This window comes from Panthera onca, chromosome D3 (assembly GCF_046562875.1).
Source record: "Panthera onca isolate mPanOnc1 chromosome D3, mPanOnc1 haplotype 2, whole genome shotgun sequence".
Classification (NCBI taxonomy): Eukaryota; Metazoa; Chordata; class Mammalia; order Carnivora; family Felidae; genus Panthera; species Panthera onca.
Genome location: NC_138350.1, coordinates 31,610,917 through 31,638,169, shown reverse-complemented (window position 1 = coordinate 31,638,169; position 27,253 = coordinate 31,610,917). Strand labels below are relative to the sequence as shown.

Genomic DNA, 27,253 nt, shown 5'->3' with positions numbered 1-27,253 from the left:
TATCTATCTATCTATCTATCTATGTAATCTCTACACCCAATGTGGGGCTTGAACCCAGAGATCAAGAGTCGCATGCTCTTGGGGGCGCCTGGTTGGCTCACGCAGCTGAGCGTCTGAGTGTTGACTTTGGCTCAGGTCATGATCTCATGGGTTCGTGGGTTCAAGCTCCGCATTGGGCTCCACAATGGCAGTGCAGAACTTGTTTGGGATTCTCTCTTTCCTCTCTTTGCCCTCCCCCTCATTCTCAAAATAAGTAATAAATAAATTAAAAAAAAAAGTTGCATGCTCTTCCGACTGAGCCAGCCAGGTGCCCTTACTTAAATCTATTTTAAAACTAAGTGATGTGCTTCGTAAGAATCTTCCACATAAAATAACTCTGATTAAATTTTCTAAAAAATGGGGATATAATTCATTAATTCATCTCCTGTCTACAATTCATTAATTCATTCCACAACTATTTGTTGGGCACAGTATTTAGCACCTGGCTGTGTGTCAGGCACATGCTCCAGTTAGGGGATATAACAGCAAAAGAACTAAGTTCCTGTGGTAAGAGAAATAGCGAATCTGAAAATACATGACACTGTGAGCTACTGACACATGTGGGTAGGGGGGCAAACACTTCTCTAATCAGGGGACATTTGAGCAGAGACCTAAAATGTGCTAAGGAAAGCTACATAGATGTGTGGGAAAAGAGAGTGCCAGGAAAAGGGGCAGCAAAGGTTCTGCTGCAGGAGCACCTGACAGCAGAGACCAGCATGGCTAAGGAGGAGAAATCAACCAGGAAAGGTGGTAGGAGGTGATGTCTGAAAGGTAAGCTGTACCAGACTCTGTAGAGCTTTGCAGGCCAAGGTAAGGATGTGGAGTTTGTTCCAAGTGTGATGGAGAACCATGGAAAGTTCTGAGCAGGAAAATGGTATCATCATATTTTTACCTGAAGGGGCTTACTCTGGCTGTTTTTGGGAAAAATTGACTAAGAGGGGCAAGAGTGAAAATAGGAAGGCTACTTAGAGGTCACTGTAATGTGTGATTGAGAGACAGTGGCAGTCATATTCAGGACATATTTCAGAGGTAGTACTGTCAGGATTCCAATTCTAAGAACCTAACTCAAAGATTTCACTATTGCTATTCAAAAGCATTTATATATGCAAGGATACACAACATAGGGCTGCCACAACTTAATACAAGTTGATCGACTTAAACTCTGATATAGCCATAAAGCTAGAAGGGAGGTAGTCATTTAGATGTGATGATGTTGAACACAAAATGACATGGAAAAATGTTCATACTATGTATGTTAAGTGAAAATAACTGGTTACAAAACAAAGTATTCAATATTAATCCATTTTGTCTAAATAAAATGGATAGAAAAAAGAAGGTTATAATACAAGCATGTTGCAAAACACCTCTTGGGGCTGTGAAATCACACATTTGCAACTTTTATTCTTTGAGCTTACTGTATTTTTCAAATTTTCTGTAATAATTATGTATTACTTCTATGGGAAGAAATGATTTTTAAAATACTGAGAACAGGGGCGCCTGGGTGGCTCAGACAATTAAGCGTCCGACTTCAGCTCAGGTCATGATCTCACGGTTCATGAGTTTGAGCCCTGCATCAGGCTCTGTGCTGCCAGCTCGGAGCCTGAAGCCTGCTTCAGATTCTGTCTCCCTCTCTCTCTGCCCTTCCCCCGCTTGCACTCTGTCTCCGTATCAAAAATAAATAAACGTTAAAAAAAAAAAAATTAAAAAAAAAACCACTGAGAACATTTTCAACAAATAAGATTACTAAAGAATAACCATTTGAGTTTTTTAATGGTTTTCTTTGTTACTTACCATTACTTTTCGCAAAGTGTATCTTTTAGATCGAATGTCATCCATTAGCATCTCATACGGGGTGAGCTGATATTCAATGGGCAAAGGGTTGTACTGCCGCTCTTGGACCTTCTTAAGTTTTACTCCATTCCGCAAATCCCTCATCACCTGTACCCAGAATCGAGCCTAAAAGAATCAAGGGTAGAGAGATGTCCATGAATAAATTTACTAGTTCCCTCTAAGTAGCTACAGTCATACAGAAAAAATGAAGAGCTTGGCTTGCAAAACATTGAGTAGACCAAACAAAACTGATTTTTTTTTTTTTTTTAATTAATTTATTTATTTTTGGGACAGAGAGAGACAGAGCATGAACGGGGGAGGGGCAGAGAGAGAGGGAGACACAGAATCGGAAACAGGCTCCAGGCTCCGAGCCATCAGCCCAGGCCTGACGCGGGGCTCGAACTCACGGACCGTGAGATCGTGACCTGGCTGAAGTCGGACGCTTAACCGACTGCGCCACCCAGGCGCCCCACAAAACTGATTTTTAAAACTAGATTTTATAATACTAAGTACTTAAAAAGCCAGTAGAGAATCACGAGCTCTAAGTTCTGAGGCACCTGGGTATAAACCCTAACTCATTCACTGTGAAAGGCTGTATTAATGGCCTCAGTTCTTCACGCCTCCTGTGTCTACACTCTGTTACGTGATTTTGCTCACTGAAGAGTATATTTCCCACACTCTAACATTGGTTTTGGCTTTATGATTTGCTTGGCCACTGGAAGGAAGTGTAGTGGATGTGATGTAACCAAAGTCTGCAAAAGCAAATGCATAATGGGTTTGTGCTTCTATTGCCATGAGAACATTATGCCTGGACTAGCATGATTGTCCAGGAGAAGAATGAGACACACATAACTGATCTGTACGCTCATGAGCTAAATAAATGTACTACTTTATGCAACTGTGATTCTGTAGTGGCTGGTTAGGTGGCATTACTGTGACCACAGCTAAATGATACAATCACCTATTAGCTATCTGACATCCAGCAAGTTGTTTCACCTCTCTGACCCCTGGCTTCCTCACCAATAAAAGATAATGGTACTTCATAACTTGCTGAGATGGTCATATATTATGTGGAAAATGGCCATAATTTTTATGTTATTACTATCTTTGCACAAATTACATAATATTGGCCTTCTTATCAACAAATAATGGTAAACAAATAATGGTAAATTGATTTGCTATCCCTTCAAGAAAATGAGATATAAATGAAGTACTTACAATAATATAAGACTACTAAATATGTATATTATTATTATAAGTTAATCCTTTTATTTTCCTACCTATAAGCTAAGGTGTCATAGTCTCTACTTCAGTGAAAAGTAAATCAATATGATATTTAACTGAAACACTGTGGTTTGTTAAAATTAATAAGTAGTTCATATTTATTACTTAAACATATTTACTAAAAACCATGTGATATATTTCATAAGAATTATCTGTACAAAATAACTGATTAAATTTCTCAAAAATGTAATTTATGATTTTTTAAAAAATGTATACCATTTCTTATTCCAAATAAGATTTGAGGTACTTAATATTGTGGTATATCCATTAGAACACCTTCTAAAATATTCCTATTTTAAACAGATCCAATACAATATCCCTAAAATATTCAGATATCTCTTTTGAGAATGTTCTTGTCCCAATTTCTCTGTTTTTCTTATACGCATTCCTTTAAGATCCAGTTCAAATATCATCTCATCTTTTAAAATGCTATCTCTTCTCTTGACTGCCCAGGGCTTTAAGAAAACTTGACATATGTGAAATTTTGAGTATTTAGATAAATTAGGGGATGATTACTCATATTAGAAGATTTTGCTATAATTTATGAAAGGATTCAAACAGACTTTTTATATAGCCAGTTCTTTATATATTATTGTTTGGCAAACATTTTCAGAAATTTAATTTAATTAAGAGATAAAAGTCACAGTAAAATAATGTACGACTGTCACTGTATGTACTCCCAGAGATTCAGTCATTTACATATTCCATCAGAGAGATCCTGAGATGCTACCATCAAAGATACTCTAATTCTCCTTCATTCTTTCATTTCATTCTAATCTTTCTAAATAATTCATTTTAATGGTCTTATAAGAGAGCAGCTGGTGATCTAGGCAAATGGAACTCCCTTTAGAGTTAGCGCATCTCTCGTCAGTGATCCTACCAGTTTTTAAATGAGGCTGCCCTACGGCAATAAATTAAGTTTTTAGTTCAAGTTTAAACTAGCTGTTTGCTAAATTCTGACTACCTGGAGTTATTTATCTGGCTTCCACGTCTAAGAAAACAAATTTTAAAATTTATTAGCCAAGATAAAATACACCTGAAATAAGGCTATTAGAGTATTCTACACAAAGGAAACTTAATAAACAATACTATTCTAAAATGATAATATCCATTTACAAGACATTACAGGCTACTTATTTTTTAACCTTAATCTTAAATGTTCTAGATTAATATCATTCCAAATATCTCAGTGACGTTATCAATAAATTATGAATATTTATATCCATACATCAATACATGTGGATCCATACAATGGATTGGAATACTACTAGTAATAAAAACAACAAACTATCGGGGCACCTGGGTGGCTCAGTCGGTTAAGCGTCCGACTTAGGCTCAAGTCATGATCTCGTGGTTCGTGAGTTCGAGCCCCGCATCGGGCTCTGTGCTGACAGCACGGAGCCTAAAGCCTGCTTCAGATTCTGTGTCTCCCTCTCTCTCTACCCCTCCCTCACTCATGGTCTGTCTCTCTCTCAAAAATAAACATTAAAAAAATGAAAAAACAACAAACTATTGATAGAGGCAACAACATGGATGAAATCTCAAAAGAATTATGCTGAATGGAAGAAGCCAAGCAAAAAACAGTACATACTATATGATTACATTTTTGCAAAATTTTAGAAAATGCAAACTAATCTATAGTGAGAGAAAGCAGATCATGGATTGCTTTCCCATGAGTTCCTCCCAGATCATGAGGAGAAAGGAAGCAGGATTACAAAGGGGCATGAGGAAACTATGGGGGTTAATGGATGGGCTCAATATTTTGATTATGATGATGGTTTCATGGGTATGTATGTATGTGTGTATATGTCAAAACTTATCAAATTATGCCTTTTAAATATGTGTAACTTATTGCATGCTGATTATACTTTAATAAAGCTGTTAAAAAAGAATATGGCAAACAAAGTCTAATGGTCAAAAGCAATTTGTTCATATCCCCCAAATATTCCTAGTCCCTCATTTAATGGTATCATTTTTTAACCAATATCCTTAACCTGAAAATTCAGAATCCTAAAATGTGCCTTCCCACTGATGCCTGAACATACCTCAGTCTAATTTCATGACAATGACTCAGCCCCAAGGCTGTCATGCCTACCCAACTCTAAGTCATATATGAGGGCAGGGACTCTTGGTTTTACTAGGGTCTAGTACCATGCCAGAAAAAGTGGCTACTCAAAGTGTATTGCATAAATACACTGTAATCATCTGTGCTAGAAATCTGTCTTCTGTTTTATGCAGGCAGAGATCCTGTAATAATACAGGAATGAATAATTCTGCATCTCAGAACCCTAATACAGTAACTATTCATCGGATAAATGAATGCACTACACTGTAGTTTCACACCTTATCCTGAAACAGAGCTTAAACTCTGACTTACAAGAGTATGCTAAGGCATTAATATAATCAGGAAGGTCAGTATTTTAAAACATCAATTTTATCAGAAGGGACATTGGAGTAGTTCTAATAAAATCAGTTAGTTTTGTAAAATGGGGAAGATATTTCCTCAAATGTAAGACTAAGCACATTCAAATTCATATATCAATTCGTATTACAGTCCTTAGTAACAAGCATTTTAGAAATCATCACACTCTGTCTTCAACACTAAGCAGAACAGTGCATATCCAACTACCTTACCCAGTCAGCATTTTTCAGGTCTTCCAGGTCTGTGTTAGATTCATCACTCTTTTCCATTTCTTGAATCTTCTTAAGATTCTATCAATGAAAATAAAAAGAAAACATTTAGGTATAAAAATTTCATTATGCTACCTTCTCAAATGAAAATTTCTAACAGATATCTTCAGATAAAGTCTATATAGAAGCATTATTGAAGCAGATAGTACAGAATCTACTCCCCTATACATTTCAGTCAATGGTAAACTACAATAGATACAGTACTACAGAGAGATGGACTGAGATTGTTCCTTCTAATTTCCTTCTAGGCCTTGCAGCTAAACCTTTGTCACAATATTAACTCACACCACTAAAATGTATTGACATTGCCTTTTCCCCCAATGCCCTTATTCAATACACAATTAAATCTCACAGATATTATTTCCTCCATATAACCTAAGCCCTCTTCTTTTTATCTCCACTGCAGATCCCTTAATCCAAACACTATCTAATTTTTGCTGACTTCTGACGTGGTCTGGCCCCAGATGTTCTCCTCTCCTCACCCCCATGCCTGGTCTCATTTATTCTCTACTTCTGCTCTTCTTTCAGATATCAGGCTCAACAGAATCATCAATTCTTCAGGAAAGCCTTCCCTTCCCCTCAATTAAGTCAAATCTTCCTACTATACAGTGGCATATAGCACCATCCACCTTTCCTCTGTAGCCCTTTTTACACTGTAGTTTTACATTTGTTTGTACCTTCCCTCTAGGTTTCATGAGGCAAAATTCCATTCTCAGGGGCTAATATATATAGCATTGGCACTTTTTATACTCAATATATATTTGTCAAATAATTTCATGAGTAAATTTCAATATATAAAATGCTTTTTATTTATTTATTATTTGGTAATGTATATATTACAAAAACGATTACTGCAATAAGGGTAGTTACCACCTCCACCGCCTCCTATAATTACTTTTTTGTGTACGTGGTGAGAACACTTCAGATCTACTCTTGAAACTTTCAAGCATGTAAGGCAATATTGTTAACTACAGTCAACATGCTGTATATTAGATCTCCAGAACTTATTCATCTTAAAACTGCAAGTTTGTACACTTTTCAATTTTTAATTTATTTGAATGCTGTTGACACACAATGCCCCACCCTTTGAAACTGCATGAATCCAACATTTGCAATTTTAAGAAAATCATGATAACTAAAACATCTACTCGGCTATTAATTACTAATCTGTGTTATACCATTCCTACTTACAACAAATCAATTCTTGTATATTTTACAATTTGTTGAGTTTATTTGCCTGAATGCTTGTGGACTGAGTTTAAATGTACCTTATGAAACCTAGTTTATTTTATATGAAAATACTTAATAGAAAACATTTCTAAACCATTTATTTTTTGCTTCTCAACATCTCAGATTGACCATCTGCAAAATGAGAATAACATCACCTGCTTTTTTTGTACTTAATAATGTATAGGAGTATTAATATAAAAAGAATAAAATAACTCTGAACACTTGAAGAAATGTGGTATAAATAACGTATTCTCTTGCTAGGAAAGACATTTGGGGGATGAGGGAAGTACTTCTTGGCTGCAACAGGGTATGGGGAAATAATAATATCAGCTAACAAGTGCTAAGGCTTCAGGCAACCATCACTTAACCCCAAGCACAACCCCTGTTATGGCTGGGCTCACAACTGAGGCTCACAAAAGCTAAGTGACATGGCTGGGGTCTCCCCACAGGCAGGACAGAGAGTGAAGTAGGTAGAAGCGGCATCAGGGTCTCAGGAGATAAGATGTGTGGAAGGGACACCAGATAATGAGAAGAATGGCCCTGTTGGGAATCTAAGTGTCCTGATGCTGCTTCCCAATGACTTAGATAAGCCTTAGAAAAAAGCTGGATAAAGTTCTACATTACTTTTGCTAAAATTAGTATTTATGAACTGCTAACACACAAGGAAAAAGAAGACTACGGCTTTGCAGATAATTGGGTACTTAATATCTAGTGTAACATTGTGTCAAAATCTGAGTAATAATCATTACTAAATTAGGACCCTCCATTTTCTGTGTTTAATGACACAACAGATGTCCTGGTACATGCAATTTTTCTGATATTTAAAATACCCCCCCCCTTTTTTTGCTACAGATAATTAGCTGTCTTTTTAAAAATCTCTCATGATTTAAAGCCATGGTTTTCAACCCAAGTCCACAATCTTCATCAAGTAGTGACATCTTGAAATCAGAGCTGAACAGGGAAGAGATCAAAAGGAGAGGCACATTTATTTTGTTCCTCTGAGGACTGTAATCCAAGCTCTATCCCAAAAAGAATTAATGCCTTAAGATATATATTATTCTATTGACTAGAATAGTGTTCTTTCTAGCTTTTTATAATTAAAAGCGTAAAAGAAAAGAAAGAGACTTAGGGAGGTGAAATGCCTTTGGGCACCTTGGGACTCTCTAAGCAGCAGTGCTCTTCCCTCCCTTACCCAAATACCAAAAGTTTAGAATAAGTACCTCATTTCTTCCTATTTCTTCCAACTCCAGCCTTGGGGCATTTGTACTGGCTGTTCCTCTCTCCACAATGCTTTACCCCCCATCTCCACATAGCTAATTCCCATACTTATCTCATTTTTGCTCAAATGTCACCTTCTCAATGGGGCCTACCTTGACCATCCTATGCAATCCTATACAAACCCCAAGCTCCACTCCCTGCACTAGCAATTCCCCTAGTCTATGTCTTTTTCCAAAAATCATCCTGCCTTCTAATAGTCTATATGATTTACTCAATGTGTTTACTGTCTGCCTTTCATTACTAGATTTTAAGTTTCATAAGGAATTATTTTTGTGTATTTTGTTCACTGCTGGGCTCCTGGAATCTCTAGAAGCATGCCTTGCTCTTGGTAGGTGCTTAGCAAGTATTTGTTGAATAAGTGAATTAAGATCTTTCAACCAAGCCCTTCAATCTCCTCAACAGCTCTTATCAAGTCAACTTTAATAAGAAGCCCTATGAAAGGGAAAATTATTCAGAGGAAAATCTGAATTTTCTTCTCTAAATTCAGAATCTACTGAAGGGGTGGGGAAGAAAACTCTTATCTATGCCACACGGAAACATGTGCTTTCCAGTTCAGGGAAATAAACATGTAATCCAAGCTCACATTACATTTAAGTGTCTCATTCAGTCAACAGATTAAAATAAATAATAATCAGAGTAAATAAAAAGAAAAAAATGCACACTGAAGTAATTATAATACTAAACACGTCAACAAGATTCAGTCAACATCAAAATAAATTGGCTTGAAACCTTAGTGCCTAAGAAGATCAAATATGTACACATGGGCCAACACCCTAACAACACACTTTCCCCATCCATAACCAAGAGTGCAATATGGGCTCTTTGTCACCTACAGGCTGATCCCACAACAAGCACTATATTGTTTACCCAATGATCTATAAGCCAAAAGATAATGAAAAAAGCTGAAAACATGATGGAGAAACTCATTTTTGCAAGCCTATGTTGTTTTTTAAAATTTCTGATGGTCTCTAGGTCCTTCTAGGCTCCAAACAAGAGAAGGCAAGATAAACAGTACAGGTACAGGAGAAGATGGGTGGTCTTTGGCAAGATGAAGATATATTATCTTTTTTTCTAGATTCCCACTGCTACTACCAAAGCTGATGATGGCAAGTCTTTCAACTGTTCTTTCTGCCTCGGTATCTTCCTCATTTGGTTTACCTTTTTACTCCCCTATGATGGGTTCCCAGTGTTTCTGCTGTCACCTTCAAACTGGGGTACCCATATTTCCAGGGACCTCTGGTCAAACAGTATAGTGATATGCCAGGGAGCATTTACAATGACAGATAAACAGGACACATTTTCCTGGAGCAAATTTTACTCACAGATGTGATAGATTATCATGCTGTGGTAAGTTGCCTAGGTCCACACCCTGCACCCACTTCAGGAATGAAGTACTCTTCCACTGCTGCTGGAGGTTTTGTCTGCTCCATAACCTAATCCTGCCCTAGGAGCTGCACTCAGGGCTCAGAGCAAGGAGCTGCCTTGTCATGGGTATGCCCCATCTCTGGGGTAGCCCACACCCAATCACTGGTCTGTGTGGAGGTACACAGGTCAGGCCCCCTTGCCTCTCTTGGGACATCTCTGAAAGGCCATCCCAACTTCTGAGCTCCCTGTGGGATCAGCTGCAACCTGCTGCACGTGCATCATAGTTCAACTTTTCCTTCACTGCTCACAGGTGTTCCCCAAAGCAGTTCCCAATAAAACCTCCCGAATTCAAATTTTACCCCTCAGAATCCTTTTCATGGGGGAACTCAATCCACACATGGAACATTTAAAAAATATTACAATTAGGGACGCCTGGGTGGCTCAGTCAGTTGAACATCCGACTTTGGCTTGGGTCGTGATCTTACGGTTCGTGAGTTCAGGCCCCGCATCAGGCTCTGAACTGACAGCCCAGAGCCTGGAGCCTGCTTTGGATTCTGTGTCTCCCTCTCTCTCTCTGCCCCTCCCCCACTCATGCTCTGTCTCTCTCTGCCTCTCAAAAATAAAGAAACATAATAAAAAAATAAAAAAAATAAAATATTACAATTAGATGTAGACATATAAAATAAAGTTTACATGGATTTTAAAGGTAAAATGTATGATTTCAAAGACACTTTGACTTGCACTGAACAATACATCTCTCAGTGGGTATCTGTTGCTTTTGTCTAGATACATCTCCCCCCTTCCTTCTTTCATTTGGGGAATTCAGCCCCTATAGTTTGAGTAGGGCTAATCCCATGGCCGGCACACCTTATCACCTCCTCACAAGGGTGAGGACACAGCCTCCACCAGCCAGTGCAGCCACAGCAACTAGTTCTTGAGCAGGCATATGTTTCTGAACTTTCCTCCAAGATATTTTTGCTCTAATTAAGAGAAAGACTTTCTGCTGGAGTTACTAAACTGAGGAAATGTGAGGTTTAAGCTACAGACTGTCATCTTACCTGCTTTTTAGTAAAAGCCCATCCCGGGGAGTGAGAGAGAGAAAGCCAGCCCTGATTATAGAGTTTGAGACACTGGATCCAGCTGCGCCTAAAGTTAGCTGTACCCTTAGACTTTCCATTTATGTGAGCCAGTAAATATTCCCCTACTTCACTCATGCTAATTGGAATGGATTTCTGTTACTTGCAACTGAAAGAGTTATGATTTAATATGTTCCTTTAGTCTAGAAGTACGAGTTCATGCTTCTATGTCTTAGGGGTAGTCTGGTGGAGTCATATGAGAAGCACATGGTCCCTTTTCCACCCAACCTTAAATTATACTGTTCTCCAACACATCCCATCCAGATGGTCTTACTGTTTTACACCTTTACACATCTCCGCCTTTACTTGTGCCGTGATAAAATCCCTAACTCCCTGCTACTAAGAAAAACGATCTGCTCTTTATAATACTAAAGACAGTTTAAATTAATAGTCCAAGAATTTCATGTTTTTTAATTTTTCTGAATTTCTACCATAAACTGTAGTTCAGACACTTCCTAGCTGTGTGTCTTTATACGGGTCACCTAACTGCTCTAATCCTCAGTTTGTTTTCCCATCTGTAAAATGCAGACAAAAAACTACTTTCTAGATTTTGTTAATATTACATAAAATAATACCGAAAGAATACAGCATGGTGCCTGGCTCATGTTAAGCATTTAGTAAGTACTAGTTATTAAAAACCAACAAATATCTGTGAGATTTCACTGTGAATACTTTTTATTCCATCACAATAACATTTTATTCTTTTACCAAATGAGACCTCTCTCTGGCCTCTTCATGAAATCAAAATCCTGACTCACAAATAAGTCAAATACAGTAGCTGAGAATCTGTGAATACTGTAATTGAACAGGCCTAAAGCAATGTGCAACTAGAAATCTCAGGTTTCTAGTTAGCAAAAACAAATGAGTTATTTGAAAGTAAATTACATATTTTTCTAGTGTTAGTGACAAGCTTCTGTCAATTATATTCTGGCTTCTGAATAAATTATTTTGTATGCACAAATGTAATAACAGATGCCAACCTGAGCTTGGAATATGGTGAGAAAGTTATAATTGAGTACCCGCATGGCAATTAACTCTCTGCATGTCTGACATAACCATTCTCAAGCTAGCAATTAGCACTGCTCCAAGCCAACACTTTCAGTTCCTGGCACCTTAAAAAACAAACAAATAAAATCTACTCTGTGAATCACAAGATATCAAATGCTCACAGAATAATTTTAATTCATTTGTATAGGTTCAACACCAGCTCACATATAAATGCCTCTTTTTAGATTAAACCACCGTTACAGATATATTCATGTATTAAAAGAATACTTTAATAACAGCATTTCAATGATGATCATTTTCCTGCATACTGTTAACCACTTAACGCCATTTATCATTTATTGATATTCCTCTATATACTGAGTACATGTTTCAGTTAGAAACTTTTCAATGTGTAAAAATGAATATGTTTTAGTAACTCCTTAAACCTTTTTTTTACTCAATATATGCTAATATGCTTTCAAAGAAATTACTATTAATTATATTTCCCGAGTGACAAAATCACTTATATAAATGTCGCCTGTAATAAAAAGAACACATATATCAGCCACAGAGATTAACAGCCATGCTGTCCTGAGCTGAGATATTTTTACCATAGAGAAAAGCAAGAAAAGGGATTTTATCATATTTACCAGCCCAAAATTAGTGTTCCAAAAATTAGGGTACAAAAAACTCCCATGGAATTATAGCAGTTCATCTGATAACTGGAAGTCTCCCATGTACATTAAAGAGTTAGTGGATAATTACAAAAGAATATGATTTATATTTTCATCAAGTTTTATAACACTTTGTTAAAGATGTAATATAGTCTTCTCCTCAAGGGATACGATTCGGAAAAGGTAACTACAACAAAGATGAAAGAAAGTCAGCATTTTACTTAATTAAAAAATGTAAAATGTTAAGATACTAAACTAGAAGTTGATAATTTCTGTAAAATTTAATTTGAATTTATATGGTTCATTAAAGAAATTACAAAAAACTATAGATGAAGTCATCACAATGAAGGAAATTCATTCTAAATTCTTCCAATACTTTTGTGTACACACACACACACACACACTCTCTCTCTCTCTCTCTCTCTCTCTCTCTGAGGGTTTAATGAATGTCTCTGCCTCAAGTAGCTGGACTCACAGTATCTCCCTAATACAACCACCCTTCCAGTTTTCATATTTATCCACTCTTCACCCCTATAGACTCATCAAGTCTTCACACATAAAGAAAGGCAGTGATAATAATAAAATGATCATTAAAATATCATGGGCAATATTTGCAATCTATATCACAACAAGTATTTTCTTAAGACATACAAATGGGTAAGTAAAGACCAATACTACATTAGAAAAATGGGCAAAGGATATGAATAGGCAATTGGTAAATACAAGTATGCTCTTAAGCATATGAAAAGTTGCCCAATCTCATTCATTCATAGTAAGGAGAATGTAAACTAGAACTAAGGAATACAAAATTTCACCTATCACTTAAAAAACACATTGCGTAGGAAAAGACACACTCTTACACAATGCAAAGGATAAGATCATTGGTAAACCTCTATTGAAGACAATTTCATATTTTATGAAAATTGTAAATGCACATGCCATTTGAACCAGTAATTCAAATTTTAGGAATTTATCCTACATATATGATTACACCCATGAAAAGTAGCTTTAAAACTATCCACTGTAGCACCGTATGAAACATCAAGAGATTAGAAGTAATCTTTCTAACAAAGAGCCTGATTAAATCAATCACAGTATATCCACACAAGAAAATATTACAAACTCATACTAGATGTAAACACTATGGACTGATATGAAATTATCTCCAAGATATATTATTAAATGAAAAAAGGAAAGTTCAGAACAGCATAAAAAAGGAAGAAAAAAACATGATGTTTTTGTTAGTTATGGATAAAATGTCTCCATAAGAACAAAAAACAAATTAATAGCATTTGTTGTCTGTGGGACAGCAGCCAGCATAAGGGTATAGCTTAGTATATATAATTTGAATGTTCGAATCATATGAATTTTGTTAAAATAAATTTAATTAAATTGGAGAAGTTACAGAACCTGCAAGTAGGAGACTTCTTACATGCTATTTATTTATTTATTTATTTATTATTTATTTATTTATTTAGAGACAGCGAGAGAGAGAAATGCTGCAAGAGTGAAGAGCAGAGAGAGGGATAATCCCAGGAGGGGCAGAGAAGAGAGAAAGAGAGAGACAGAATTGAGGCTCACCCAAAGCAGGGCTCATGTTTTACCTGAAGAGGGGCTCAGGGCTCATGTTCACTGGAAGTGGGGCTAGAGCACACCTGATGTGGGACTTGAACTCACAAACCATGAGATCATGACCTGAGCCAAAGTCAGATGCTTAACGACTGAGCCACCCAGGTACCCTTACATGATATCTTAAATAAAGATTCTTCTGCAATTATTTTAGCAGGGAGAATAGTGATACAAGCAAGATGCCCAGGGCAGAAAGAGTAAGTTAATTACTTCTGATGAGGTAAATGCTCTGCACGTTTACTAACATTCACAAAATAATAAATCAATAGAAAAAAGACAGACATTGACAAGGGCCATGAAAAGTTACAAATGATGGATGATCTAATTAAAATGAACAAATGGCAATCTTACAAACAGACATCTGGTGGCAGTTCTTTCTTTCAAAAAATGATATGCTCATGTCTTGGCAGAATATAAATCCATTTTAGCTGTAGGGAGAAATTTCCAGCTAACCTAAATGCCAGTTTTATTATTGGAAGTGTTGTGAGCAGGCATGAGGAGAATGATAGGCAGGGAATATGAGAAAGCTGACTAAAATACACTTTTTTTTTTTTAACTTATTTTTTTTAAGTAGGCTTCATGCCCAGCGCAGAGCCGGAAGCAGGGTTTGAACTCACAACCCTGAGATCAAGACCTGAACTGAGGTCAAGTCGGATGCTCAACTGACTGAGCGACCAAGGGACCCCTAAAATACATCTTAATATGTTAATGAGATAGAGGTCTTGTGACTTTATCTTTGTAAGTGTAGTCAAGCAGAATATGTCAGAAGTCATATCACATGCAGATGCCTTAGTATGATTGAATGTGGTCACTGGCAATGTGTATTATGTAACACAGGTGGATTTGGTTATGGGCTGATAAGAGATGGTGGATGCTAAATACCTACATTTGATTTTTTCCAATAAGCTGTAGGTAATTAAATGTGGCTATTTGACTTTTTAAAAAGACAAAAAATAATAACAGCTTAGTCAATTCCAAAAACATTGCTTTTCCCCTAGCAACAAAAGATACTTTATATACACACATTTATACACACACACATATACACACACACATAATATTCTACTGGTAATAATCTTATCTAAGATAAACAGTTCAAAGATTTCATCATGAAACTTTGATTTCTTATAGCACTAATAGTAACAATACTTAATGAAGTGTCACAGCAGTAGTTATGATTGTACAGTATAAAAACAGTCATGTTAATATTGTGAAGATTCATACTGAGATTCATGCTTATTCATGCTTATTTCCAGTTCATCTTCTTACCCCATAATTCCAATATCTGGTCAAATATTAGCAGATAAAGGTAAACTGGTTCTAATCTAAGCATCTAGAGATCATCCTTCCATCATTAAATTTAGGGTAAGACTTAACTATTCAAAAGAATTTGAATGATGAGGTTTAAAATAAAGTCACATGTAACTAAGGATCATTAAAACATTCAGAAAATCAAGACACTAGCATAATGCTACTTGTATTTTTATTTTTCTAAAAATTTTTACTTTCATTTGAATATAGTTGCCACACAATGTTCTACTAGTTTTAGGTGCACAATGTAGCGATTTGACAAGTTTATATATTCCGCTATGCTCATCACAAATGTAGCTACCATCTGTCCTACTATATCACTATTACAATATCATTGACTGTATTCCTTGTGTTGTGCTTTTTATTCCCATGACTTATTCATTCCATAACTGGAAGCTCGTTGTCTCCCACACCCCTTCAACAATTTTGTCCAACCTCTCACCTCCCTCTCCTCTGGCAACCACCAGTTTGTTTTCTGTATTTATAGGTCTGATTCTGTTTTTTATTTACTCATTTGTCTTTTTTTTTAAGTTTCCACTTATGAGTGGAATCATACCGTATTTGTCTTTCTCAGTCTGAATTATTTCATTTAACATAATGCCTTCTATGTCCATCCATGTTGTCCCAAATGGCAAGATCTCATTTTTTCTTATGGCTGTGTAATACTCTGTACCTTGACTACTATAAATAATAAACTTGGGTGCACATATCTTTTTGAATTAGTGTTTTCATTAAATACCCAATAATGGAATTACTGGATCATATGGTAACTCTTTTTTTTTTTTTTTTGCAATTTAAAAAAAATTTTAATGTTTATTTATTTTTGAGAGAGATAGAGAGAGAGAGAGAGAGAGAGAGAGAGAGAGAGCACGAGCAGAGGAGGGGTCAGAGAGATGGAGACACAGAATCCGAAGCAAGCTGTAGGCTCTGAGCTGTCAGCACAGAGCCCAATGCGGGGCTTGAACCCACAAACCAAGAGATAATGACCTGAGCCGAAGTCAGATGCTTAACCAACTGAGCCACCCAGGCGTCCCATAAGCATTTTCTAGGTGAGAGAAGAGGGGGAACAGGAACTTCAGGTAGGTACAGAGTCCCTGGATGCTCAGAGACTACAGGGGAGGTTGCATACAGTGAATGAAGAGCCTGGAGAGGTTAAGATTGAAGCCTGATTCTGAATAGTGCCCTATGTCATGCCAAGGAGTCTAAACTTTCCACCTACAAGTACCAAGTAGCCAACAAGATCTCTACACAGCGACATAACACTGGATGGTAGACTGTAGATGAAAAGGGAAATTACATCAGAAGGCTTTCCCATGGCCCAGGCAAGAGATGTCAGACCACTGCATGAAGAAGGCACAAGGCAGTGAGAACATGAAGGAGGCTGTACATTCTGGAGACAAGTCAAGAGTGTCAGGGACCAAGATTCAAGATAGATGGTAAGATCTACAGTAGCTGAACCACAGATTCTCTAATTCATTCAACACTGATCAAATATTTAGAGGCCCTATTACACTGGGATATAGCAGTGTATCAGAGAGAAAAGGTCTTTGCCCTTCATGAGATTATTTTCTTGTGGTAGATACCAATGAGTAAGAAAAGAAGTCATCAAGACAACTGTGATAACTGTGAGGAAGGAAATAAACAGGGCAACTGATTTTAAAGTAAAAGACTGAGTGTGAGATATAAATATATACCTATATCTATTTATGTATGCACACACACACGAGTGTTTAGGGGCAGTCTAAGGAGATGTCCATTAAGCGCAGGCCTGAAAGACGCAAATGGAAAACCATAATTAAAACAGTGAATGAAGATAGAATTTATGAGTTTAAGATGTCAATAAAAAACTAATTAAGCACCACACTTGAGAAGAGATCAAAGATCATTATAATCAGATAATCAGAAGTGACAATCCACACCTGTAAAGGCTGCTTCTGAAGAAATCCAAGATGGCTTAACTATATGAGACATCTTATCCCTTAGAGATCAAAATGTTTGGAATATTCCACTTTAGTTCTAGGATTGTTTATGTGTATGATGCAAGAAAGTGCAAGGGGAGAGAAAATTTTCATCACTTTGAGTACACAATCTCCTAGAAAACAGACACTGACTTTAAAATCTATTTTACATGCCTTCTTATGATAATATGAACATACAATGTTCATAAATCTCAATTATTTTTACTGTTCATTAATTTATGCCTAATATTACTGCATTAGGAATTTCTTCTTTATAGGGATTTCTTTATCATTAGATTTTAAAATACAGAATTTTTAGTGGATACTGACATCAATTAATAGTAATGTTGAGTGTTATAGCTCAATATTTATAATATTGAGCTTTCCTCTAAAATCTTCAACAGTGAATTGCTTTCCTATAAAATCCATTTCAAGTTTAAAATATGATGTAAAATAGTATATAATAACTTCATAGCAAATTTTACTGGGCATGCACTTAAAATGTTTATCAGTATACATTTTGCCTATACAACAAGACTTAAAAAAATGAGAATGAATAAAACACAGATTTAGCCTAATGAATTGTACTTTCTGCAGCGAAGTTAACAATTACAGGGGCCTTAGCATACCTAATTGCCCTCTCCTCCCTTTCTAAAGATAAATGAACACAAATCTAGCAAAAGCTATATAACTGATGTCCCATGAATAATGAGTGAAAGAAAATGATTCACCAACAACAAAGGGGCTTTTAAAAATGATCGGCATCAGGGTGCTTGGGTGGCTCAGTCAGCTGAGCATCTCTTGATTTCTGCTCAGGTCATGATCCCAGGGTCGTGGGATTGGGCTCTGTGCTGAGTACAGAGCCTGCTGCATATTCTCTCTCTCTCTCTCTCTCTCTCTCTCTCTCTCTCTCTCTCTCTCTCTCTCTCTCTCTCCCCCTCTCTCTCTCTCTCTCTCCTTCTGCCCCTCTCCCCCACTTACACACTCTCCCTCTCACTCTAAAGTTAAAAAATAAAAATAAAAATGACTAGTGTTAATATATTATAAATATAAATTTTAAAATGACTTATTTGCTTGAAAAAAGGATTCTTCTTTCAAAAGAAAGATTGCTTTTATACACTATACTTCTCTGATACCTCAGGTTTTTCTTTTTACACTATAGTAAATATAGTAATTAAAGAAATATAGTAAATATTCTATTGTGAAGCAACATATTTACTGTAGATTTGGGGTTGGGGGCAAGCACACTACACACTCTCAACAAGGAGGCAATGATGGTTAGAGCATGCTAGGAACATACTGGAATAAAATCAACTGACTTCTAATCTTAAAATGATTTTATCTCAGTCTTTGACATTTCTAACACACTTCTGTCTCTTCCCATTTCACACCTCCATATTATTTCATACCTAAACTTAACATGATACCTTCCTTCCTTCCATCCCATTTGTGTGCGTGTGTGAGACAGACAGACACACACACACACACACACACACACACACACACACACAATGTTCTCTCATTTACCCTCTTCTCCCCAGCTCCAAATTTTATTCTCTCTGGCTCCCATAAACTTCTTTCCAATCCTGCTCAGAAGCCTATATCAAAGCATACATCTCCATTTTAGGAACTCTCTTCAACTTTGTTCCAATATAGTCTATCGTATGTGACTATTCTTAGAGGAAACCTTTGAGCATCTTTACGGGGATGAAGATGAGGATGAAGATGGAAACGCTGGTGTCAGAAGTGCTGACAGCTTCTGTGTTAGCCCCCAATCTCTGTAAGCCTTAGTTTGCCAATTTGCAAAGTAAGAGTCACAGGACTGTTCATTAGGATTAAATGGAGTAAGCGACAGAGGCCATTTTATAGCTGTAGGAATAATACAGGAAAGCAGTAGGGATCACAGTTTGTGGAACTGTGTTAAATAATTTCATTTAACAATAAAAACACAGGGACTGATGATCAAACACTACCTAGACAGCAATGGAATAAAGGACACTACCATTAATATAACTTCCTTTTCTACAACAAAAAATTTACATTTGAAACTGCCAAGCTAAATTCTCCACTCTCCAGCACACATGCTCACTGGCCACACTTGCTGGTAGAGTTTGGGTGGTGGTGGGTTACTGGCAATAGGACCTGGGCTGTCTCTTCTTTCATACAACCTGATGCACTAAATGGATTGTTTAGCCTGTCCCTTCATCTATAATTACATACAAGGATATCAAATTGCTTATGAGACACAGTAATATGTGCCTACTTTCAAGAATATCAAATTGCTTTTGAGACACAGTAACAGCAGGTCTATCCAAAACTTCTCTGTCATTCAGAGAATAACCTTAATGGATCTCATTCATTAAGAAGGAAATCATCACATCATAAAAAGATTAGAATAAAAGTGAGTTTGTATTCCATATAGATGATGAACTACAAAGCTCTGAGCTTTCAAAAGTAAGCCAGGTCTAATAAGCATAATTATGTCATAGAACAACTGGTTAACACTTGGGAACAGGTTAGGGGTTTTACTTATATTTTAATAAAATGTCAGTTGAGCATATAAGAAATTTAACATGAAGTAGTTTTGGTCTGTGAAATCAGGAACATTATCAGCAACTAAGCTCAAATATTTTTTTCCCAATGTTTTGATACTACGAATTTACCCTAATTTTACACACACGTGCGTGCCCACACACACAGATAAAATGTAATGTGAAACATCACTGATGATCAGATAATCAACTTATTAAATCAGAGGTCATCACTTTGAAAATTCCACTTGATACATACTAACTCACAGGTACAGAAGAAATATTATCTGATTCTTTACACATTCTGATATTTTTTAATGTTTATTCATTTTTGAGAGAGAGAGACAGAAGCGGGTCAGGGAGGGGCAGAGAGAGAGGGAGACACAGAATCCAAAGCAGGTTCCAGGCTTTGAGCTGTCAGCACAGAGCCTGATGCGGGGCTCAAACCCATGAACTGGGAGATCCTGACCTGAGCCGAAGTCAAACACTTAACCAAGTGAGCCACCCAGGCACCCCTGAAATATTGTCTGATTCTTAAATGTATAAGCATACCTTATAGATATTGCGGGTTTGGTTCCAGGCCACCACAATAAAGCAAGTACCACAATAATGTGTCACGTGAATATTTTTGTTTTCACAGTATATATAAAAGCTATGTTTACACTATATTTCAGTCTATTAAATGTGCAATAGTAGTAGGTCTATAAAAACAAATGTATATAATTTAAAAATATTTTATTGCTGGTGTGCCTAGGTGACTCCATCGGTGAAGAGTCCAACTTCAGCTCAGGTCATGATCTCACGGTCCGTGAGTTTGAGCCCCGCGTCGGGCTCTGTGCTGACAGCTCAGAGCCTGAAGCCTGCCTTTGGGTTCTGTGTCTCCCTCTCTCTCTGCCCCTCCCCCACTCATGCTCTGTCTCTCTCTTTTAAAAATAAACAAACATTTAAAAAAATAAAAAAATATTTTTATTGCTAAAAAAATGCTAACCATCATCTGAACTTTCAGCAAGTTGTAATCTTTTTGCTGGTGGAAGATCCTGCCCTCAATGTTGATGGCTGCTGACTGATCAGGGTGGTGGCTGCTGAAGGTTGGGGTGGCTGTGGCAGTGTCTCTAATATGAAACAATAATGAAGTTTGCTGCATCAACTGACTCTTCCTTTCAGAATTTCTCTGCAGTATGTGATGCTGTTTGATAGAATTTTACCCACAGAACTTCCTCCCAAATTGGAGTCAGTCGTCTCAAACCCAGCCACTGCTTTATCAACTAAGTTATATCAAAGTCTAAATTCTTTTTGTCATTTCAACAATATTCACAGCATCTTCACCAGGAGTAGATTCCATCTCCAAAAAAAACTACTTTCTGATATTTTAATAGTGTTGTATGCTGACAGGTGGTAACTACACTTGTGGTAAGCAAGCATAATGTATAAAAATGTTGAATCACTATGTTGTACACCTGAAACTAATGGACCACTGTGTGCCAACTATATGGAAATAAAAGTTTTTCAAAAACCACTTTCTTTGCTCATCCATAAGAAGCACCTCCTCCCCCATTAAAGTTTTATTGTGGGATTATAGCAATTCAGTCACATTTTCAGGCTCCACTTCCAATTTTAGTTCTCTCTTGTTACAGAGTAACATCTGTAGTTACTTCCTCCACTGAAGTCCTGAACACCTTAAAGTCATCCATCCATAAGGGTTGGAATCCACTTCATCCCATTTCCTGTTAATGTCAATATTTTTACCTCTTCCCATAAATCACAAATGTTTTTAATGTCATCTAGAATGGTGAATACTTTCCAGAATGTTTTAATTTTTTTTACATGTTTATTTTTCAGAGTGAGAGAGACAGAGCATGAGTGGGGGAGATGCAGAGAGAGAGGGAGACACAGAATCCAAAGCAGGCTCTAGGCTCTTAGCTATCAGAACAGAGCCTGACACAGGGCTCAAACCCATATACTATCAGATCATGACCTGAGCCAAAGTCGGATGCTCAAATGACTGAGCCACCCAGGCACCCCCAGAAGGTTTTCAACTGATGTCCAGATCCATCAGAGGCATCATTATCTATTGCAGCTATAGCCTTACAAAATGTATTTCTCAAATAACAAAACTTGTAAGCTGAAATTGCTCCTTGATCCATGAGCTGCAGAATAGATGTTGTGTTAGCAGGCACGAAAACAACACTAATCTCACTGGATATCATCAGAGCTCTTGGGTGGCCAGGTGCATTGTCAGTCAACACTAATATTTTGAAAGGAATCTCTTTCTTTTTTTCTAGGTCTCAACAATGGACTTAAAATATTTCATCAACCATGTTGTAAACAGACGTGATGTCATCTAGGCTTTGTTATTCCATTTATAGAACACATCAAAGTAGAGTCAGCATAATTCTTAAGAGCCCTAGCATTTTCAGAATGGTCAATGGGCACCGGCTTCAATTTAAAGTCACCAGCTGCATAGCCACAAACAAAAGAGTCAGCTGTCCTTTGAAGCTCTGAAGCCAGGCACTGACTTCTCCTCTCTAGCTATCTGGCATCTTCTTCTAATAGATGAGAATTACCTTAGTTAGACCTTCTGGATAACCTGCTACAGCTATTATATCAACACTTGCTTCAACTTGTACTTTTACATTATGAAGACAGCTTCTTTCCTTAAACTTCATGAACTAACCTCTGCTTGTTTCAAACTTTTCTTCTGCATCTTCCTCACCTCTCTCAGCTTCAAAGAACTGGAAAGATTTAGGGTCTCCGGATGAGGCTTTGGCCTAAGGGGATGTTATGACCGTGTTGATCTTCTATCGAGACCACTCAAACTTTATCCATATCAGCAATAAGGCTGTTTTGCTTTCTTATTGTTCATGTACTCACTGGAGCAGTACTTTTGATTTCCTTTAAGAACTTTCCCTTTGCATTCACAGCATGGCTAACTGTTTGGCACAAAAGGCCCAGCTTTTAGCCCATCTTGGCTTTCGACAGACTTTCCTCACTGAGTTTAATGATTTCTAGCTTTTGATTTAAAGTGAGAGACGTGCAACTCTTCCCTTCACTTGAACAATTTTTTTTTAAATATATGAAATTTATTGTCAAATTGGTTTCCATACAACACCCAGTGCTCATCCCAAAAGGTGCCCTCCTCAATACCCATCCCCCACCCTCCCCTCCCTCCCACCCCCCATCAGCCCTCGGTTTGTTCTCAGTTTTTAAGAGTCTCTTATGCTTTGGCTCTTTCCCACTCTAACCTCTCTTTTTTTTTTCTTCCCCTCCCCCATGGGTTCCTGTTAAGTTTCTCAGGATCCACATAGGAGTGAACACATATGGTATCTGTCTTTCTCTGTATGGCTTAAAGGCCCCTATACAGTTATTAATTGGCCTAATTTCAACATTTTTGTGTCTCAGGGAATAGGGATACCCAAGGAGAGGGAGAGAGATGGGGAAACAGGCAGTCAGTGGAGTAGTCAGAACAGACATTTATCAATTAAGTTTGCTGCCTTATATGGGCACAGTTTGTAGTACCCACAATTACAATAATAGCATTAAAGACCATTGATCATAGATTACCATTAACAAACATGACAGGAATGAAAAAGTCTGAAATATTGCAATAATTACCAAAATGTGACATAGAGACATGAAGTGAGCAAATACTGTTGGGAAAATATCACGGATAGACTTGCTCTACACTGGGTTGCCACAAACATCTAATTTGTTAAAAGAAAAACAACACAACAAAAAACAAAAAAACACAGTATCTCTGAAATACAATGAGGTATGCCTGTCTGTATAAAGTACTTTAAGATCTTTAGAAAAAATATTCAAATTAGCAGACTATTTTATTAGTAGTGTGAATTTAGTACTCTTGAGAAAAGGTTAAAATGACTATACATGAACATACATGAACATATATGAAAATATTCACAATTTCAAGAAAGCAGCACACATTGCAGAGGAAAAACAAATCCACTTGGACCATGTTAAGACTTTACTTCTAAAATCTCAGTGTTGACAAGCAATTTATGTAACATAAAATCTGTAATTAAATGGTACAGAATGTTCTTAAGTTCAGGATTTCCACATATTCTATAGCTTGTCCTATCAAGATTCATTATTAAATGAAATTTTATGTATAAATTTAAAGAACAGCAAGAGCACTCTAAGACCTCATCTATATTCCCATAAAAGTTCTCCTTTTACTAGAAATACTTTGGCCGGAAGGTTTCTAATCATCACAAATGCTTTTAAAACTGACTTCTTTCAACAAGTTGAAAACCTCTGAAGTTCTAGAAAACACAGATATAATGTATAAATTGTTTCAGTTCAACAAGTATTTCTGGACTGTTTCCTATGTGCATATACTACATTAAAAGTCATTGGCATAAAGATGATTTAAAACATAGTCATTTATCTCAAGAAGGATCTGGTCCAGCTGTGGAGAAAAAAACCACAAAGACGTAAGCAAATAACTACTATAGAGTATGAGAAGTGCGTGACTGAAAGATGAATAAGATACAGAGATAGTGGAGGGCATAAAACTCTGTTGGGCTGGAGGGAGGTCATGAATATTTCACAAAGAGGGCAATATGGAAGCAGGGTTTAGATGGATAAATAGGAGTTCACCAGGCAGACAATGGAAGAAGAGAATTCCAGGCAGAAAGAACAGAATGTGCAAAGGACACAGACCTACAATAGCATGACATATTCAGAAACTATAAGTAATTTTGATTGGATACTGTTAAAAAGGACAATAAAAACATAAGGAGGGGAAACACCATGAAGGGCCCTGTGTGCAATAGAAAAGTTTTAGTTTTACTCTATAGTTGATGGGGAACCATATTAATCAGGGAAGCAACATGGTTCTTTTGAGCTACCAGGGGTCTTAAGGTCAGGTAGAATGAACTGAACTGAAAGTACCAATCAAGCCTTAATTCACTGGATGCAACAGTGCAAACAAGAGGCCAAAAAGGATGTTTTGCTCCTCTTGTTCCATATTTCCCCCCACAGAATGACACTGGGCAAAAGTTAGGTGACATTCAGGCAAGTGGGGAAAAATCCCCTCACTGCTGAGGAGTACTGGACAAAAGGCTCCGGCCATTTTATGGACCAGGGGCTGGTGGGAGGTAAAGAAGGAAGGGCAGAAATGGAAAGTTATGAGCCAGAGTGGAGGAAAGCATGTCAGCCAAGGCCCTGGTGAAGGTGCCTGGGCTAGGGATGCAGATGTGTGAATGAACATGGCTGACCCAGTGGGGATGCTCACTGTTCTTGCCACTCCCTCCAGAAAACCAGTGTGCAGAACCCTGGCTATGCACCAAGTCATGTGTGGGAGGGCACCTTCCCCTATTGGGATTTGCCGGGGAAAACCAGCCTAGGGTCAGGCCTGAAAGATCACATACCTGTGTGACTGGACTCCTCAGGTCAGATCTGTAATCTACAAAAATCATTGGCAGACAATGTGAAAGATGAACTTGACGAAGAGGATTCACAGTGACGAGGGGACTGGTGGGAGGTTAGTGCAACAATCTGGTTTGGACATGTGACCTGAACTCCTGTTAAAGTGACTGAACCTAGTTCACGCAGGAAAGGACATACATCCAGGAAGGGCTAATAAACTGGAAGAAAAATGGGGGAGTTGAGAGATTGGAAGATGAGCTCAGGTGGCAATGAGGGAAAGAGCTCGAAAAGCAGAAGTTACAGTTAGTAAGTGGGGGATAAGAGTCCATGATTTCAAAGGTGGAATGATTATAGGTGGTTCTGAGGCCAGAAGTGTGTTCAGGTAAGCAGAGCAGTGAAGTAGAGGGAAAGCCAAGGACACAGAGCTAGAGTTTCTTTTTATCAAAGAACTCACACAAGATGGTGGCAGATGACAGTGACAATGGGTTTAAGAATAACAGAACCTGGGGTATCTGCGTGGCTCAGTCAGTTGAGCACTGGACTCTTAACTTCGGCTCAGGTCGTGATCTTGGGGAGCGTGAGTTTGAGCCCTGCAATGGGCTCCATACAGTCAGCGCGGAGACTGCTTAGGATTCTCCTTCTCTCTCTCTGTTCCTCTCCTGCTCACACATTCTCTCTTTCTCCTTCAAAATAAATAAATAAACTTAAAAAAAAAAAAAAGAAAAGAAGAACAGAAGTAGATGGCATGAGCTTTCTGTGCAAGTTAAGAACAGCAGTTGTTTGGAAACAGCAGAGCAGAGACGGAGTATTACTAACTCACAAGGCACAGATATACGAAGTTATGCAGGAAAGAACAGCTTTCCGAAAGGGGGAAGTATCAGAAAGGACTACCCTCAGATGAGCAAGCCTGAGAAGAGCCTGAGGGCACTGAGGAGTTCTCTCTAAAAATGGAGCAGTTTCCAGAGAAAAATGGAAAGGGGTAAGAGAGATCAACAAAGAGGGGAAACAGAGTAAGAGATGAGAAAACAGGCCAGAACTGATATTTACAAAGACCTAAATCTGGGGTGGTGCCAGACGGTGACATGGTGAGGTGGGGCTGGAACTCCAGGGTCCCCAGCCTTGGTCTGGCTGGTCTCTGTGGGCACTGCCACACAGAGACTAACCACTTGTATTTTACTCTGCTTGTGAGATTTTTATTTAAATAAATTTTGATAATGTTTAAATTTCTTGGAGTGTGTTTGACAAAGCAAAGTTCTAATGAAGAGCAAAAAATATCTTTTTTGTTTTAGCTCACATTGTAATGGAGTAGAAAAAATAATATAAGAATAAGAAAAACTTATTAATACATTTCTTTAAGCTCAGAAACGGTTCCTGAGAATGTGTGCGTTGGAAGAACTTCAACAGTACATTTAATTTATGCTAACCCCACAGGACTATACTTACACCCTAAAAGTAATACTTGTTCTCTGGACAAGGTAATCTCAAACTTAACAAACTGGGGAAGACAATTACAAGCTTAAAAAGTAATCTTTTCTACTACGTAATAAACCTTAATTGAGAATGTACTTTCGGATGTTTACTCTGAAACTTTTAAACGGATCTTACATCCTCTGGTTCTATCCAGGAGGAAAAGCTAGTCCATGATGCATTTTTAATTATTCTTCAAATAACACATAGTTATTTTTCCACCTTTTCCACCCCACTGAAGACTTTCTTCTTGGTCTAACTCTATAAAATCCTAAAAAAATAAACAGTTTTTCACTGGCCTATAACAAAAAGACAGACTGTAAGCAGTATCCTGGCTAGGACAGAAGAGGAATGCTTAGAGCTCTTATTCAGACATAAACAATGGATTTATTTAAGGTGGTTTATTAAGGATGACACATCTGTCACTTATTACCAGAACTAATTAGTCTTATAAG

General features: G+C 37.4%; 1 protein-coding gene across 5 annotated transcripts in view; it reads right to left on the bottom strand.

Moving 5' to 3' along the window:
- Positions 1 to 27,253, bottom strand: part of SPIRE1 (spire type actin nucleation factor 1) — a 199,600-nt gene that overhangs the window by 67,752 nt on the left and 104,595 nt on the right. For all 5 annotated transcript variants that reach the window (XM_078435445.2, XM_078435446.2, XM_078435447.2 and 2 more), the window contains exons 5-6: positions 5,788 to 5,865; positions 1,831 to 1,995 (exon numbers count right to left, since the gene is read on the bottom strand). In XM_078435445.2, coding sequence (XP_078291571.1) covers positions 1,831 to 1,995; positions 5,788 to 5,865 — 243 coding nt within the window. The remainder of the gene's footprint in view (positions 1 to 1,830; positions 1,996 to 5,787; positions 5,866 to 27,253) is intronic.